General features: G+C 45.4%; 1 protein-coding gene across 2 annotated transcripts in view; it reads left to right on the forward strand.

Moving 5' to 3' along the window:
• FUOM (fucose mutarotase) overlaps positions 1–16,936 on the forward strand; it is a 193,375-nt gene that overhangs the window by 145,152 nt on the left and 31,287 nt on the right. The window contains exon 6 of one of the 2 annotated variants that reach the window (XR_010243626.1): positions 13,400–13,519. Coding sequence is in view for 1 of the 2 variants with exons in the window: in XM_063958627.1 (XP_063814697.1) it covers positions 13,400–13,466 (67 nt within the window). In the remaining variant the exon portion in view is untranslated. Of the gene's footprint in view, positions 1–13,399; positions 13,672–16,936 lie in introns of those variants that run through there. The other variant, XM_063958627.1, reaches the window with a different exon arrangement.

The raw sequence follows: 16,936 nt of genomic DNA on the forward strand, positions 1-16,936 counted from the left end.
TGAGATGCACAGAGGGATATTTGCCGGCTGGCATCTAAAATAAGTGCACTGTCCATTTCTGCCAGGAGAGGTTTATGGACTCGGCAGTGGACAGGTGATGCAGATTCTAAAAGGCACATGGAAGTTTTGCCTTATAAGGGTGAGGAGTTGTTCGAGGATGGTCTTTCGGACCTAGTTTCCACAGCAACAGCTGGGAAGTCAGCATTTTTACCACATGTCCCCTCACAACCAAAGAAAGCACCGTATTATCAGGTACAGTCCTTTCGTCCCCAAAAGAACAAGCGGGGTAGAGGCGCGTCCTTTCTGCCCAGAGGCAGAGGTAGGGGAAAAAAGCTGCAGCATACAGCTAGTTCCCAGGAACAAAAGTCCTCCCCCGCTTCTTCTGCTAAGTCCGCCGCATGACGCTGGGGCTCAACAGGTGGAGCCAGGTACGGTGGGGGCCCGTCTCAAAAACTTCAGCAATCAGTGGGCTCGCTCACAAGTAAATCCCTGGATCCTTCAAGTGGTATCTCAGGGGTACAGGCTGGAATTCGAGACATTTCCCCCCGCCGTTTCCTCAAATCTGCCTTGCCAACGACTCCCTCAGACAGGGAGGCTGTGATAGAGGCAATTCACAAGCTGTATTCCCAGCAGGTGATAATCAAGGTGCCCCTACTTCAACAAGGACGTGGTTACTATTCCACAATGTTTGTGGTACCGAAACCGGACGGTTCGGTGAGACCCATTTTGAATTTAAAATCCTTGAACACATATATAAAGAAATTCAAGTTCAAGATGGAATCGCTCAGGGCGGTTATTGCAAGCCTGGAAGAGGGGGATTACATGGTATCTCTGGACATCAAGGATGCTTACCTGCATGTCCCCATTTACCATCCTCACCAGGAGTACCTCAGATTTGTGGTACAGGATTGTCATTACCAATTCCAGACGTTGCCGTTCGGCCTGTCCACGGCACCGAGGGTGTTTACCAAGGTAATGGCCGAAATGATGATACTCCTTCGAAAAAATAAGAATTTACTTACCGATAATTCTATTTCTCATAGTCCGTAGTGGATGCTGGGGACTCCGTAAGGACCATGGGGAATAGCGGCTCCGCAGGAGACTGGGCACATCTAAAGAAAGCTTTAGGACTAACTGGTGTGCACTGGCTCCTCCCCCTATGACCCTCCTCCAAGCCTCAGTTAGGATACTGTGCCCGGACGAGCGTACACAATAAGGAAGGATTTTGAATCCCGGGTAAGACTCATACCAGCCACACCAATCACACCGTATAACCTGTGATCTGAACCCAGTTAACAGTATGATAACAGAGGAGCCTCTGAAAGATGGCTCACAACAATAATAACCCGATTTTTGTAACAATAACTATGTACAAGTATTGCAGACAATCCGCACTTGGGATGGGCGCCCAGCATCCACTACGGACTATGAGAAATAGAATTATCGGTAAGTAAATTCTTATTTTCTCTAACGTCCTAAGTGGATGCTGGGGACTCCGTAAGGACCATGGGGATTATACTAAAGCTCCCAAACGGGCGGGAGAGTGCGGATGACTCTGCAGCACCAAATGAGAGAACTCCAGGTCCTCCTCAGCCAGTATATTAATTTTGTAGAATTTTACAAACGTATTTGCTCCTGACCAAGTAGCTGCTCGGCAAAGTTGTAAAGCCGAGACCCCTCGGGCAGCCGCCCAAGATGAGCCCACCTTCCTTGTGGAGTGGGCATTTACAGATTTTTGGTTGTGGCAGGCCTGCCACAGAATGTGCAAGCTGAATTGTACTACAAATCCAACGAGCAATAGTCTGCTTAGAAACAGGAGCACCCAGCTTGTTGGGTGCACACAGGATAAACAGCGAGTCAGATTTCCTGACTCCAGCCGTCCTGGAAACATATATTTTCAGGGCACTGACAACGTCTAGCAACTTGGAGGCCTCCAAGTCCCTAGTAGCCGCAGGCACCACCAATAGGTTGGTTCAGGTGAGACGCTGAAACCACCTTGGGGAGAAACTGAGGACGAGTCCTCAATTCCGCCCTGTCCGAATGGAAAATCAGATAAGGGCTTTTTCAGGATAAAGCTGCCAATTCTGACACGCGCCTGGCCCAGGCCAGGGCCAACAGCATGACCACTTTCCATGTGAGATATTTTAACTCCACAGATTTAAGTGGTTCAAACCAATGTGACTTTTGGAACCCAAAACTACATTGAGATCCCAAAGTGCCACTGGAGGCACAAAAGGAGGCTGTATATGCAGTACCCCTTTTACAAACGTCTGAACTTCAGGGACTGAAGCTAGTTCTTTTTGGAAGAAAATTGACAGGGCCGCAAATTTGAACCTTAATGGACCCCAATTTCAGGCCCATAGACACTCCTGTTTGCAGGAAATGTAGGAATCGACCCAGTTGAATTTCCTCCGTCGGGCCTTACTGGCCTCGCACCACACAACATATTTTCGCCAATTGCGGTGATAATGTTTTTGCGGTTACAACCTTCCTGGCTTTGATCAGGATAGGGATGACTTCATCCGGAAAGCCTTTTTTCCTTCAGGATCCGGCGTTCAACCGCCATGCCGTCAAACGCAGCCGCGGTAAGTCTTGGAACAGACAGGGTCCTTGCTGGAGCAGGTCCCTTCTTAGAGGTAGAGGCCACGGATCCTCCGTGAGCATCTCTTGAAGTTCCGGTTACCAAGTCCTTCTTGGCCAATCCGGAGCCACGAATATAGTGCTTTCTCCTCTCCATCTTATCAATCTCAGTACCTTGGGTATGAGAGGCAGAGGAGGGAACACATACACTGACTGGTACACCCACGGTGTTACCAGAGCGTCTACAGCTATTGCCTGAGGGTCTCTTGACCTGGCGCAATACCTGTCGAGTTTTTTAATCATGTGGACGACTTCTGGGTGAAGTCCCCACTCTCCCGGGTGAAGGTCGTGCTGAGGAAGTCTGCTTCCCAGTTGTCCACTCCCGGAATGAATACTGTTGACAGTGCTATCACATGATTTTCCGCCCAGCGAAGAATCCCTGCAGCTTCTGCCATTGCCCTCCTGCTTCTTGTGCCACCCTGTCTGTTTACGTGGGTGACTGCCATGATGTTGTCCGACTGGATCAACACCGGCTGACCTTGAAGCAGAGGTCTTGCTAAGCTTAGAGCATTGTAAATGGCCCTTAGCTTCAGGATATTTATGTGAAGTGATGTATCCAGGCTTGACCCTAAGCCCTGGATATTCCTTCCCTGTGTGACTGCTCCCCAGCCTCGCAGGCTGGCATCTGTGGTCACCAGGACCCAGTCCTGAATGCCGAATCTGCGGCCCTCTAGAAGATGAGCACTCTGCAACCACCACATGATGGATACCCTTGTCCTTGGTGACAGGGTTATCCGCTGATGCATCTGAAAATGCGACCCGGGCCATTTGTCCAGTAGGTTCCACTGGAAAGTTCTTGCGAGGAATCTAACGAATGGGATTGCTTCGTAGGAAGCCACCATTTTTACCCAGAACCCTTGTGCATTGATGCACTGAGACTTGGTTCGGTTTTAGGAGGTTCCTGACTAGCTCGGATAACTCCCTGGTTTTCTCTTCCGGGAGAAACACCTTTTTTTTTTTTTTCTGGACTGTGTCCAGGAACATCCCTAGGAAACAGAAGACAAGTCGTCGGAACCAGCTGCGATTTTGGAATATTGAGAATCCAATCGTGCTGCCGCAACACTACCTGAGATAGTGCTACACCGACTTCCAACTGTTCCCTGGATCTTACCCTTATCAGGGAATCGTCCAAGTAAGGGATAACTAAAATTCCCTTCCTTCGAAGGGATATCATTTCGGCCATTACCTTGGTAAAGACCCGGGGTGCCGTGGACCATCCCTACGGCAGCGTCTGAACTGATAGTGACAGTTCTGTACCATAACCTGAGGTACCCTTGGTGAGAAGGGTAAACTTTGACATGAAGGTAAGCATCCTTGATGTCCCAAGACATCATGTAGTCCCCTTCTTCCAGGTTCGCAATCACTGCTCTGAGTGACTCAATCTTGAATTTGAACCTCTGTATGTAAGTGTTCAAAGATTTTAGATTTTAGATTTAGAATCGGTTTCACCGGGCCGTCTGGCTTCGGTACCACAATAGTGTGGAATAATACCCCGTTCCCCGTTGCAGGAGGGGTACCTTGATTATCACCTGCTGGGTGAATGGCTTCCAAAACTGCCTCCCTGTCAGAGGGAGACGTCGGTAAAGCCGACTTTTGGAAACGGCGAGGGGGAGACGTCTCGAATTTCAATATGTACCCTTGAGATATTACCTGAAGGATCCAGAGGTCTACTTGCGAGTGAGCCCACTGCGCACTGAAATTCATTGAGAACGGGCCCCCACCGTGCCTGAGTTTGTAAGGCCCTAGCGTCATACTGAGGGCTTTTGCAGAGGCGGGAAAGGATTTCTGTTCCTGGGAACTGGGTAATCTCTTCAGTCTTTTTTCCTCTCCCTCTGTCACGAGCAGAAAAGAGGAACCTTTTGTCCGCTTGCCAACAAAGGACTGCGCCTGATAATACGGCGTCTTATTTTGAGAGGCGACCTGGGGTACAAACGTGGATTTCCCAGTTGTTACCGTGGCCACCAGGTCTAAAAGACTGACCCCAAATGTCCCCTTTTAAAGGCAATACTTCCAAATGCCGTTTGGAATCCGCATCACCTGACCATTTTACTGGTAGAATTGGACAACGCACTTATACTTGATGCCAGTCGGCAAATATTCCGCTGTGCATCATGCATATATAGAAATGCATCTTTTAAATGCTCTATAGGCAATAATATACTATCCTTATCTAGGATATCAATATTTCCAGTCAGGGAATCCGACCATGCCAACCCAGCACTGCACCTCCAGGCTGAGGCGATTGCTGGTCGCAGTATAACACCAGAATGTGTGTGAATACATTTTTGGATACCCTCCTGCTTTCTATCAGCAGGATCCTTAAGGGCGGCCATCTCATGAGAAGGTAGAGCCCTTGTTCTTACAAGCGTGTGAGCGCCTTATCCCCCCTAGGGGGTGTTTCCCAACGCACCCTAACCTCTGGCGGGAAAGGGTATACATATCATCACACACCTCATTTTATTTTTCAGATTCAGGAAAACTACAGGTAGTTTTTCCCTCACCATAATACCCCTTTTTGGTGGTACTCGTATTATCAGAAATGTATAAAACATTTTTCGTTGTCTCAATCATGTAACGTGTGGCCCTACTGGAAATCACGGTTGTCTCTTCACCGTCGACACAGGAGTCAGTATCCGTGTCGGCGTCTGTATCTGCCATCTGAGGTAACGGGCGCTTTAGAGCCCCTGACGGCCTATGAGACGTCTGGACAGGCACAAGCTGAGTAGCCGGCTGTCTCATGTCAACCACTGTTTTTTTATACAGAGCTGACACTGTCACGTAATTTTCAACAGTACATCCACTCAGGTGTCGACCCCCCAGGTGGTGACATCACTGTTACAGACACTCTGCTCCGTCTCCACATCATTTTTCTCCTCATACACGTCGACACAAACGTACCGACACACAGCACACACACAGGGAATGCTCTGATAGAGGACAGGACCCCACTAGCCCTTTGGGGAGACAGAGGGAGAGTATGCCAGCACACACCAGAGCGCTATATATATATACAGGGATAACCTTATATAAGTGTTTTTCCCCTTATAGCTGCTGTATGTTTTAATACTGCGCCTAATTAGTGCCCCCCTCTCTTTTTATTTAACCCTTTCTGTAGTGCAGGGAAGAGCCAGGGAGCTTCCCTCCAACTGAGCTGTGAGGGAAAATGGCGCCAGTGTGCTGAGGAGATAGGCTCCGCCCCCTTTTCGGTGGCCTTATCACCCGTTTTTCTGTATATTCTGGCAGGGGTTAAATGCATCCATATAGCCCAGGAGCTATATGTGATGCATTTTTTGCCATGTAAGGTATTTTTATCGTGTTTTATTGCGTCTCAGGGCGCCCCCCCCAGCGCCCTGCACCCTCAGTGACCGGAGTATGAAGTGTGCTGAGAGCAATGGCGCACAGCTGCAGTGCTGTGCGCTACCTTATTGAAGACAGGAACGTCTTCTGCCGCCGATTTTTCCGGACCTCTTCGCTCTTCTGGCTCTGTAAGGGGGCCGGCGGCGCGGCTCCGGGACCCATCCAGGCTGAACCTGTGATCGTCCCTCTGGAGCTAACGTCCAGTAGCCAAGAAGCCCAATCCACTCTGCACGCAGGTGAGTTTGCTTCTTCTCCCCTTAGTCCCTCGATGCAGTGAGCCTGTTGCCAGCAGGTCTCACTGAAAATAACAAACCTAAACTAAAACTTTCACTAAGAAGCTCAGGAGAGCCCCTAGTGTGCACCCTTCTCGTCGGGCACAGAAATCTAACTGAGGCTTGGAGGAGGGTCATAGGGGGAGGAGCCAGTGCACACCAGTTAGTCCTAAAGCTTTCTTTAGATGTGCCCAGTCTCCTGCGGAGCCGCTATTCCCCATGGTCCTTACGGAGTCCCCAGCATCCACTTAGGATGTTAGAGAAAAGGGAGTTTTAAATATCCCACGATCTCCTGATAAAGGCGAGGTCCAGAGAGCAGTTGTTGGTCGGCGTAGCGCTATCTCAGGAGGTGCTACACCAGCACTGGTTGGATTCTGAATATTCCAAAGTCACAGCTGGTTCCTGCGACACGTCTACTGTTCCTGGGGATGATTCTGGACACAGTCCAGAAAAAAGTGTTTCTCCCAGAGGAGAAAGCCAAGGAGCTGTCATCTCTAGTCAGAGGCCTCCTGAAACCGAAACAGGTGTCGGTGCATCACTGCACGCGAGTCCTGGGAAAAATGGTAGCTTCCTACGAAGCAATTCCATTCGGCAGGTTCCATGCCAGAACTTTTCAGTGGGACCTGTTGGACCAGTGGTCCGGATCGCATCTTCAAATGCATCGGTTGATAACCCTGTCTCCAAGGACCAGGGTGTCTCTGTTGTGGTGGCTGCAGAGTGCTCATCTCAAAGAGGGCCGCAGATTCGGCATACAGGACTGGGTCCTGGTGACCACGGATGCCAGCCTTCGAGGCTGGGGGGCAGTCACACGGGGAAGAAACTTCCAAGGACTTTGGTCGAGTCAGGAGACTTCCCTACACATAAATGTTCTGGAACTAAGGGCCATTTACAATGCCCTAAGTCAGGCAAAGCCCCTGCTTCAAAACCAGCCGGTTCTGATCCAGTCAGACAACATCACGGCAGTCGCCCATGTAAACCGACAGGGCGGCACAAGAAGCAGGACGGCGATGGCAGAAGCCACAAGGATTCTCCGATGGGCGGAAAATCACGTGTTAGCACTGTCAGCAGTGTTCATTCCGGGAGTGGACAACTGGGAAGCAGACTTCCTCAGCAGGCACGACCTCCACCCGGGAGAGTGGGGACTTCATCCAGAAGTCTTCCAAATGATTGTAAACCGTTGGAAAGGCCACAGGTGGACATGATGGCGTCCCGCCTAAACAAAAAGCTACAAAAGTATTGCGCCAGGTCAAGAGACCCGCAGGCGATAGCTGTGGACGCTCTAGTGACAACGTGGGTGTACCGGTCGGTTTATGTGTTCCCTCCTCTTCCTCTCATACTCAAGGTACTGAGGATAATACGGAGAAGAGGAGTAAGAACTATACTCATTGTTCCGGATTGGCCAAGAAGAGCTTGGTACCCGGAACTTCAAGAAATTATTTCAGAGGACCCATGGCCTCTACCGCTCAGACAAGACCTGCTGCTGCAGGGGCCCTGTTTGTTCCAAGACTTACCGCGGCTGCGTTTGACGGCATGGCGGTTGAACACCGGATCCTGAAGGAAAAGGGCATTCCGGAGGAAGTCATTCCTACGCTGATTAAGGCTAGGAAAGAAGTAACCGCAAACCATTATCACCGCATATGGCGAAAATATGTTGCGTGGTGTGAGGCCAGGAAGGCCCCAACGGAGGAATTTCAGCTGGGTCGATTTCTGCACGTCCTACAGTCAGGGGTGACTATGGGCCTAAAACTGGGTTCCATTAAGGTCCAGATTTCGGCTCTGTCGATTTTCTTCCAAAAAGAACTGGCTTCACTACCTGAAGTTCAGACATTTGTCAAAGGAGTGCTCCATATTCAGCCTCCTTTTGTGCCTCCAGTGGCACCGTGGGACCTCAACGTGGTGTTGGGTTTCCTAAAGTCACATTGGTTTGAGCCACTTAAAACCGTGGATTTAAAATATCTCACGTGGAAAGTGGTCATGCTTTTGGCCTTGGCTTCGGCTAGGCGTGTGTCGGAATTGGCGGCTTTATCATGTAAAAGCCCCTATTTGATTTTCCATATGGATAGGGCAGAATTGAGGACTCGTCCCCAGTTTCTTCCTAAGGTGGTATCAGCTTTTCACTTGAACCAACCTATCGTGGTGCCTGCGGCTACTAGGGACTTGGAGGACTCCAAGTTACTGGACGTAGTCAGGGCCTTGAAAATTTATGTTTCCAGGACGGCTGGAGTCAGAAAGACTGACTCGCTATTTATCCTGTATGCACCCAACAAGCTGGGTGCTCCTGCTTCGAAGCAGACTATTGCTCGCTGGATTTGTAGCACAATTCAGCTTGCGCATTCTGCGGCTGGCCTGCCGCAGCCTAAATCGGTAAAAGCCCATTCCACGAGGAAGGTGGGCTCTTCTTGGGCGGCTGCCCGAGGGGTCTCGGCTTTACAACTTTGCCGAGCTGCTACTTGGTCAGGGGCAAACACGTTTGCAAAATTCTACAAATTTGATACCCTGGCTGAGGAGGACCTTGAGTTCTATCATTCGGTGCTGCAGAATCATCCGCACTCTCCCGCCCGTTTGGGAGCTTTGGTATAATCCCCATGGTCCTTACGGAGTCCCCAGCATCCACTAGGACATCAGAGAAAATAAGATTTTACTCACCGGTAAATCTATTTCTCGTAGTCCGTAGTGGATGCTGGGCGCCCGTCCCAAGTGCGGACTGCCTGCAATACTTGTATATAGCTATTGTTACCTAAAAGGGTTATTGTTGAGCCATCTGTTGAGAGGCTCTGTTATGTTCATACTGTTAACTGGGTATAATATCACGAGTTATACGGTGTGATTGGTGTGGCTGGTATGAGTCTTACCCGGGATTCAAAATCCTTCCTTATTGTGTCAGCTCTTCCGGGCACAGTATCCTAACTGAGGTCTGGAGGAGGTTCATAGTGGGAGGAGCCAGTGCACACCAGGTAGTCCTAAATCTTTCTTAGCTGTGCCCAGTCTCCTGTGGAGCCGCTATTCCCATGGTCCTTACGGAGTCCCCAGCATCCACTACGGACTACGAGAAATAGATTTATCGGTGAGTAAAATCTTATTTTCTCTGATTCCACCTCCTCTTCGCTACCTCTCTCAGTTGGAGTACCGCAAGGCTCAGTCTTAGGTCCTCTGCTTTTCTCTATCTATACCACATCTCTTGGCAAACTAATCAACTCTTTCGGATTTCAGTACCATCTGTATGCGGATGATACTCAAATCTACCTATCCTCCCCAGATTTGTCACCATCTGTATTTGCCCGTGTCACTGAATGCCCTTCTGCCATTTCATCTTGGATGACATCTCACCAACTTAAACTAAGTATTTCAAAAACAGAATTAATTGTATTTCCACCGGCCAATAGTAGTTACCAACCTGATATCTCTATCACTGTTGAGAACTCGACAATCATCCCTACCCCACAAGCTCGCTGCCTAGGTGTCATTCTTGACTCTGGACTGTCCTTTGTTCCCCACATTCAGTCTGTCTCAAGATCATGTTACATACATCTAAGAAACATATCCAAAATACGACCATATCTTACACAAGACAAGACAAGACTCTAATCGATGCTCTCATTATCTCCCGCATTGATTATTGTAATAGTCTCCTGACCAGTCTTCCCAAACATAGGCTCTCACCACTACAGTACATTTTGAATGCAGCTGCGAGGCTAATCTTCCTTGCTAGACGTTCATTGTCTGCAGATCCGCTCTGTCAGTCCCTCCATTGGTTACCAGTATTCTACCGTATTAAATATAAAATACTTTTACTGACATACAAGGCTATTAACCAAACTTCACCAACATGCATCTCTTCACTCATCTCAAAATATCTCCCTACCCGACCTCTCCGCTCTTCACAAGATCTGCGTCTCTCATCCACACGCATTACTTGTTCACACTCAAAATTACAGGACTTTATCCGGGCTTCACCCACTCTGTGGAATGCCCTCCCATGCACAATAAGACTCTCCTCTAGTCTCCAGACCTTTAAACTTTCCCTGAAAACTCACCTCTTCTGACAAGCCTATCAAATTCCAGACCCACACACATAACCTTCATTGCTTCCCTAAATAATTACATCCGCTCTGTACAGTACACATAACATCACATACCTTGTCTTTCTTTACTCTCACACCCTCCTGGCATTTGGCCAACATTGCGGGGTGATCATATCATACAACCCATTAAGAACCTAGCAATCTGGTGGACCATTATGCAATAGGTAGCATCTATCCTTGTGTATCAATGCCTATTTTCCTATAGATTATAAGCTTGCGAGCATGGCCTTCCTACCTCTGTCTGTCTGTTTTTACACTGTTTTGTTCTATTACTGTTGTTCTAATTGTAAAGCGCAACAGAATATGCTGCGCTATATAAGAAACTGTTAATAAATAAATAGTCCATAACACAGTCTCGTGGGTGATTATCTCATTAATGTAGGGAACACCCCTGTCTCTCCAGCCATTTATCTCATTTAAGTAATCTTACCTGCAAAACTAAATTTATTTTTATTTTTTTGTAAGTTGGTTAATCACTTAATTTACATAGGGCATTATTCAGACCCTGTTGCAGATGGCTGAAAATAGCAAACAGACTATATTCGTCCATCTGCGCACGTGCTGCGGCCACAGTGCGTGTGCATGGACTATCATGATTGCTTTCCGGAAAGGATACGTTTGCATCATGATTGACAGGCGACAAGGCATCCAGGGGTGACAACGAAGTGGTGGCGGGGGGGGGGGGGGGTACACCAGGAAACGCAGGCACGTCATGGCCGTTTTCGGGGCTGGCCGATGACGTTGTCTGCGTTTCCTGTGATCAGAAACATGGTGGCAGTGCCCCTGCCTACACAGCATGGCTCTATTTGAGGTTTTTGCAATGCGATTGCAATTGAATTGTGATCGCATCATGGGGCAGCACCACACATGCTGGGCGGCCTTGCCCTATGCTGGGCAGCTACCAGCATGTGATTTTAGTGGTCGCAGATTTTGCTAAAATAACAAAATCTGCGACCAGCTTTGAATAACCCCCAAAATATTAGCTCTTGGAAATCTTCGCAGTCAGACAGATGCCATCATATGAGGAAAAAACGTATACAGCGCTCTTTGACACAGTATGATCTATGTAAATATACTTTTAATAATATTGTTAAAATAGTTTGAACAAAATAAAAACATTCAATCTAAAATAGTATTCTTGTATTCTATGTCTCACTTTTTGAGTATAGGTGGACTTTGAGACCTAATTAGTCCTAACACCAACCAATATGCAGAGCACCAATTGGTACGTTTAAAACCAGCATGAATACAGTCAAATATACGGACCAGATGTGTGATAATTTATCCAATTAGATGTAATTTACCCAGTCTGTGTTCCGTTTGAAAAGGTTCCCATAGGTGCAAGTTCGTATGGCAACGATGACAATTTTTTGGGGTCCTGGTTCACAGTTCACTGGAGGTTCCGTGTTCCGATGAGTGGATTCTCCTATATGCGTAGTGGGCAATGGCAAGCCAATATGGAGTCCTGGTTCACGGAAACCAAAGGATGCAGGGTCCTGACTGTAGATGGTGATGTAATGGTGGTGCTGGTCAGCAAATGTCCACACAGGTCTCAGCCTAACGCGTTTCGCTGCTCCAGGCAGCTTTGTCAAAGGTATACCTTTGACAAAGCTGCCTGGAGCAGCGAAACGCGTTAGACTGAGACCTGTGTGGACATTTGCTGACCAGCACCACCATTGCATCACCATCTACAGTCAGGACCCTGCATCCTTTGGTTTCCATGAACCAGGACTCCATATTGGCTTGCCATTGCCCACTACGCATATAGGAGAATCCACTCATCGGAACACGGAACCTCCAGTGAACTGTGAACTAGGACCCAAAAAAATTGTCATCGTTGCCATACGAACTTGCACCTATGGGAACCTTTTCAAACGGAACACAGACTGGGTAAATTACATCTAATTGGATAAATTATCACACATCTGGTCCGTATATTTGACTGTATTCATGCTGGTTTTAAACGTACCAATTGGTGCTCTGCATATTGGTTGGTGTTAGGACTAATTAGGTCTCAAAGTCCACCTATACTCAAAAAGTGAGACATAGAATACAAGAATACTATTTTAGATTGAATGTTTTTATTTTGTTCAAACTATTTTAACAATATTATTAAAAGTATATTTACATAGATCATACTGTGTCAAAGAGCGCTGTATACGTTTTTTCCTCTCTTGTTCCTTGAAGGGTTTGACTACCCCTTATTATTCAGCTGCTAGGACTAGCCACCCATCACAGCGCCTGCATATATACTTGATATATATATTTCCAGATGCCATCATATGGTGTGTACCATCATATGGTGTGAGATTTTTTCTTACGATTTTGACTATATAGTCAAAATCGTAAGAAAAGTTAGTGCAGATCGCAAGGCAAAAGTCACCTTGCAATCCTGATTCGATGCCGATGCGCGGTCGGCATCGCAAGAATAGATAGACTGTGCAGGCAAGTCAATTTTGACTATCTCTATAGAAGAGATAGTCAAAGTTGACACTTAGCCAAAATCGCACATAGTCAGTATCGCAAGCACACTCATTATATGCTTGCGATACCGACTATGTGCCGACCTAGCCCCTGTCACATAGTGAGAATCGGGCATAGCCCGAATCTCACCTTGTGTATGGGCCTTTATTCTGCCAATCTTTGTGCATCAGAGACTGGGTGCAATACAAGAAAAGTGACAAGAGAGCATTTGTGCTCTGGTTTTGCTTTTCTGTGGTTAATAAATGACCCATTCTGTTCTGAAAAGGAATAGTTCACACGCAAATCAGATCCTTCACTGTATCAAGCCATATGCAGCAACGGGTCTTATTTCATGCAAACCAGACCAATAATACAATTCATACATGAGACTGAAATATAAAATACACTTTGATATCCATTATGACTTGCACAGCTAAATAGTGTTGCTGTCTAAACTGAGTAATTAAAAGAGGAAGCCAGTGTTTAGTACATCGATAAAGTCATGTAACAGACTTTGTATTAACATAATATGAAACATTAGCTTGAATCAGCTATGTAACCACCCTCTTCATCTGCTTATTGTAGAGAAAGCGCTCTCTATGGAAACCTAATCTTAAGGAAAGGCGTGATCAGCCCAAGTGATCTGGTGTAAATAACAGCTCTTCTGTTCCAGAGATATCAGCGGAGTTTGGATCTCACAAACATGTAATTTTCTCTATTTCGAATATCTGTTGTCTGCATGTTTTGGATTTACTGCTTGGAAACTGCAGTATAATATTTTCACAATGTTACAGCACTGTCTCTAATTTGATGAACACATTGTTTGCCAAAGAACCCAATACACATTTCCATCAGTACATGATCAGTGTGGAATTTTCTGTACCCTTTTCTATCCAGTCTTATGCTAATGCTTTGCACTTAATTTAACCACATGTATTAAAGCATGTATTGCTTTAAGCTGTCTCTATATATTGCTGCAAGATGGGTTATCTGAAGTAGTCCAGACTATGTTGTAAGGGTTAACATATATAATATGCTTTCCTATTAGGTATTATTTAAGATACAGCATGTGCCAACACATCTAAACACTGTGAGGCAGGCAACCAATGACAGAGTCTGACTTCAGTATGAGGTAGTGTGTGCATAATGGGATTGGATGGTTTTGCTGTTGCTCAAAGAAATCCGTTTCCATAGTAACACTTTCATCTTCAGATATAACAGCCTAGAATCAGCATGGGAAGGGATAGCAGATTATCCCAATGGGAGCAGTAACTACTTTATTGCGGCAACTGCTTGCAGTGCATGCATACACGAGAATATGCTGAAATGCAGCTGTATTTTGCAGATCAGAGATAAAACCAACCAGACCGATACATAATGTATTATACTGCACTTAGATTACATATGTACTGCATTTTCATATGCAAATGCGGTATATCTATCCATTAATATATGGCAGATAATATATATGCAGCCAAAATTTACCAGATTATTAGGACACTCCTGCTTGCCTTAATCACAGGTTAGCACGAGCCAGTATGATTAAGCAAATCTCTATTAGACAAAAGGCACCAGGCTAAATCATTTTATTACAAACAATAGGACTGTCTGAATTACAGTACCTCTTCACCACTTACATGAAATGTGCAATAGATTTCAATTAATATGAACTTTTAAAAGTAATATTCCCATGCTTTGTACTTAAAGCGACATTTAGAGTTTTTGTCTATGGCTGTCTTCGGCTTATTACAAATTATGGTGGTATAGGTGATCCCGGTCTTCTTCTGGTTCTCTCACAATTTTCCGGACCGGCACCCTTAGCTGTTGTCTTGGGAAATCCGGCTGGAAATCCTGACGAGAATGGTACAAGTGGTCTCTGTCCTCTTCAGCTATAAGGCAATAGGTAAATAGTTGCACTAATTATTTTGGTTCAGCTGCATTATCCTGTGATATTTCTCATAGGGGTAGATCCTATCCTCCTTCATTCTATCCTGCAGGTAATGCCCTCAGTGGTGCAGTCTGTGCAGGTAACAGTTGTTTGGGCTGATTTACAGATGCCCTACGCTCCTCACATCCACATGATGAGTGTAAAAAAATATATATACAGTTTGATTTGTTTTAAGTGGGTGTCTCTCATTTTAATACAATGCTATTGCTTTTCCAGCTTGTAATCGATAATATGGTCAGTGGTAGCCTTTTAAGATTACTTTTGGTTCACTCAGAAGTTCTGTTTTCAAAATGACCGTTTCATTTCTATGCAAACTATAGTGCAGGTGCACTTTTTATACACTAACGTACAACCAACAATCTGTTGGTACCTCGTTGTCCTAGATGGACATCCAAAGTTTAATCAAAGCATAAAGATAATTCTTACTGCTGATATTAGTCTATTCTCGGAAATGTATGTGGTGTCTTACTCTTGGGCCACAACCTGTCAAACCTCACCTGCCAGTGACTCTGTTGTACATATCTAGCAGCATGCTTTCAGAAAATGCACGCAGAATGCTTTTTACTAAACATAAGTGTAGCATCATGGATGACAAGCACTTAAAGGCTTATTTCACCATAACATTATTTCTAACAAATATCCCCCTACATCAACTAACAAAGCCATGGTGATCCTATGTGAAAGGTCCTGCAGTTTGGGAGAACTCACATCATGACCGTTCTTTAACTGCTAATTTTCTACACTGATAAATCTCAGAGGGTGCAGTGGGTAGCGCCCAGTGTACGGATCCATCCAATCGACATCTGTGTTATAAACTGCAAGTAACATAACACTTTTCATTTGAATTTAGGAGAACTCACCCCTGTTAGTGTCCCTGCACTACTTTTAATAACAAGAAAGGAGAGCTTTGAAGCACCAGCAGGAGTGCGTACTCCCGAATCCCTGCACGGAACGTTCACAGACTTTCTAGTTGAGGGGAGACTCCTTTTCTTTAAAATACATTTATGGTGGAACTATACTATAATGTTCATCTCTCATGAGAATGAAAATGAATTCACGCAAATTAAATGATAGCTAGATGTTGCTTTAGCCATTTTTAGCAATTCTATGTAGGCTTCAGTGAAAGAGTATAGCTTTCTATCAATGGGATGGATCAGTTTCTCCATCATACTGTGTATAAATATTCCACAATTGACTGCCTACAGTATGTGTAACAAAATCATTTGTTTACCTTGGGGTATTACCACAATGGATTCGAAGGCCATTGCAACATCATTTTGTACAGGTGGTTCAATTGCCAACAAGCCCAGCTCACTGCAAAGTGGAGGAACAGTAAGTATACATCATCTTAATACACAATCTATAAAGGTTCAAGCAGAAATCACATACCATAATTGCAGTTACAGTCTGTGCGCAGCACCTGCTCTTGGTAGCAACACACGTGTGTTTAATTATGCCCCTAAGACACTACTTGGATGAAAAGTACACTTTTTTTTATATACAGTAAACAGTAGTCACAGCCACATTGGCTTTAAATACTCCCTCTGGGGCTTAATGCGCTGAGTACCCCATAGATTCTGGGTACTTAACTGGGAATCTATGGATTACACCGGAGGTTTAGCCACACTGCAAACACCACAGCTAATTGAGTTTGCCCCTGTGCGTGTATTGAGGTATATATTTATGTATATATATTTCTTCACTTACATGTCACGCTTCATGTCTCTCTGCTTTTCATCCAGTTGTGTCAGGACCTTGAAGGGAAAAACATCCTATAACTAAAAGTTGGATATGACTTGTCTTGAAGCTATGTAAAATGAAGACATTAATACTTTCTTTTGATTTTAGTTATTCAGTTGCTAATCCTTATTTTCCTCATCTACAGCAAAGGAAAGTAATACCTGGATATGAAATCTTAAAAAAAGGAAATAAATCATTTGTGGATAACTTTTCGAGTTGTGCACCATGCAGAAAGTAGCCTAATTTTCAGGAGAAATATATGTACAACATATGGGATAGTAGTCAGAATGCTTCTTTTATTATCTTTCTTGCTGTAATAAATTATCTATATTACACTATATATATTATTAGAAGTGTATAATAATGATCCTCGATATATTATGTTTTTATCTGTAGTTAATATTCCACCACATAGCACAGTGTTCCGCTGCCTG

This window comes from Pseudophryne corroboree, chromosome 3, assembly GCF_028390025.1.
Source record: "Pseudophryne corroboree isolate aPseCor3 chromosome 3, aPseCor3.hap2, whole genome shotgun sequence".
Taxonomy (NCBI): Eukaryota; Metazoa; Chordata; class Amphibia; order Anura; family Myobatrachidae; genus Pseudophryne; species Pseudophryne corroboree.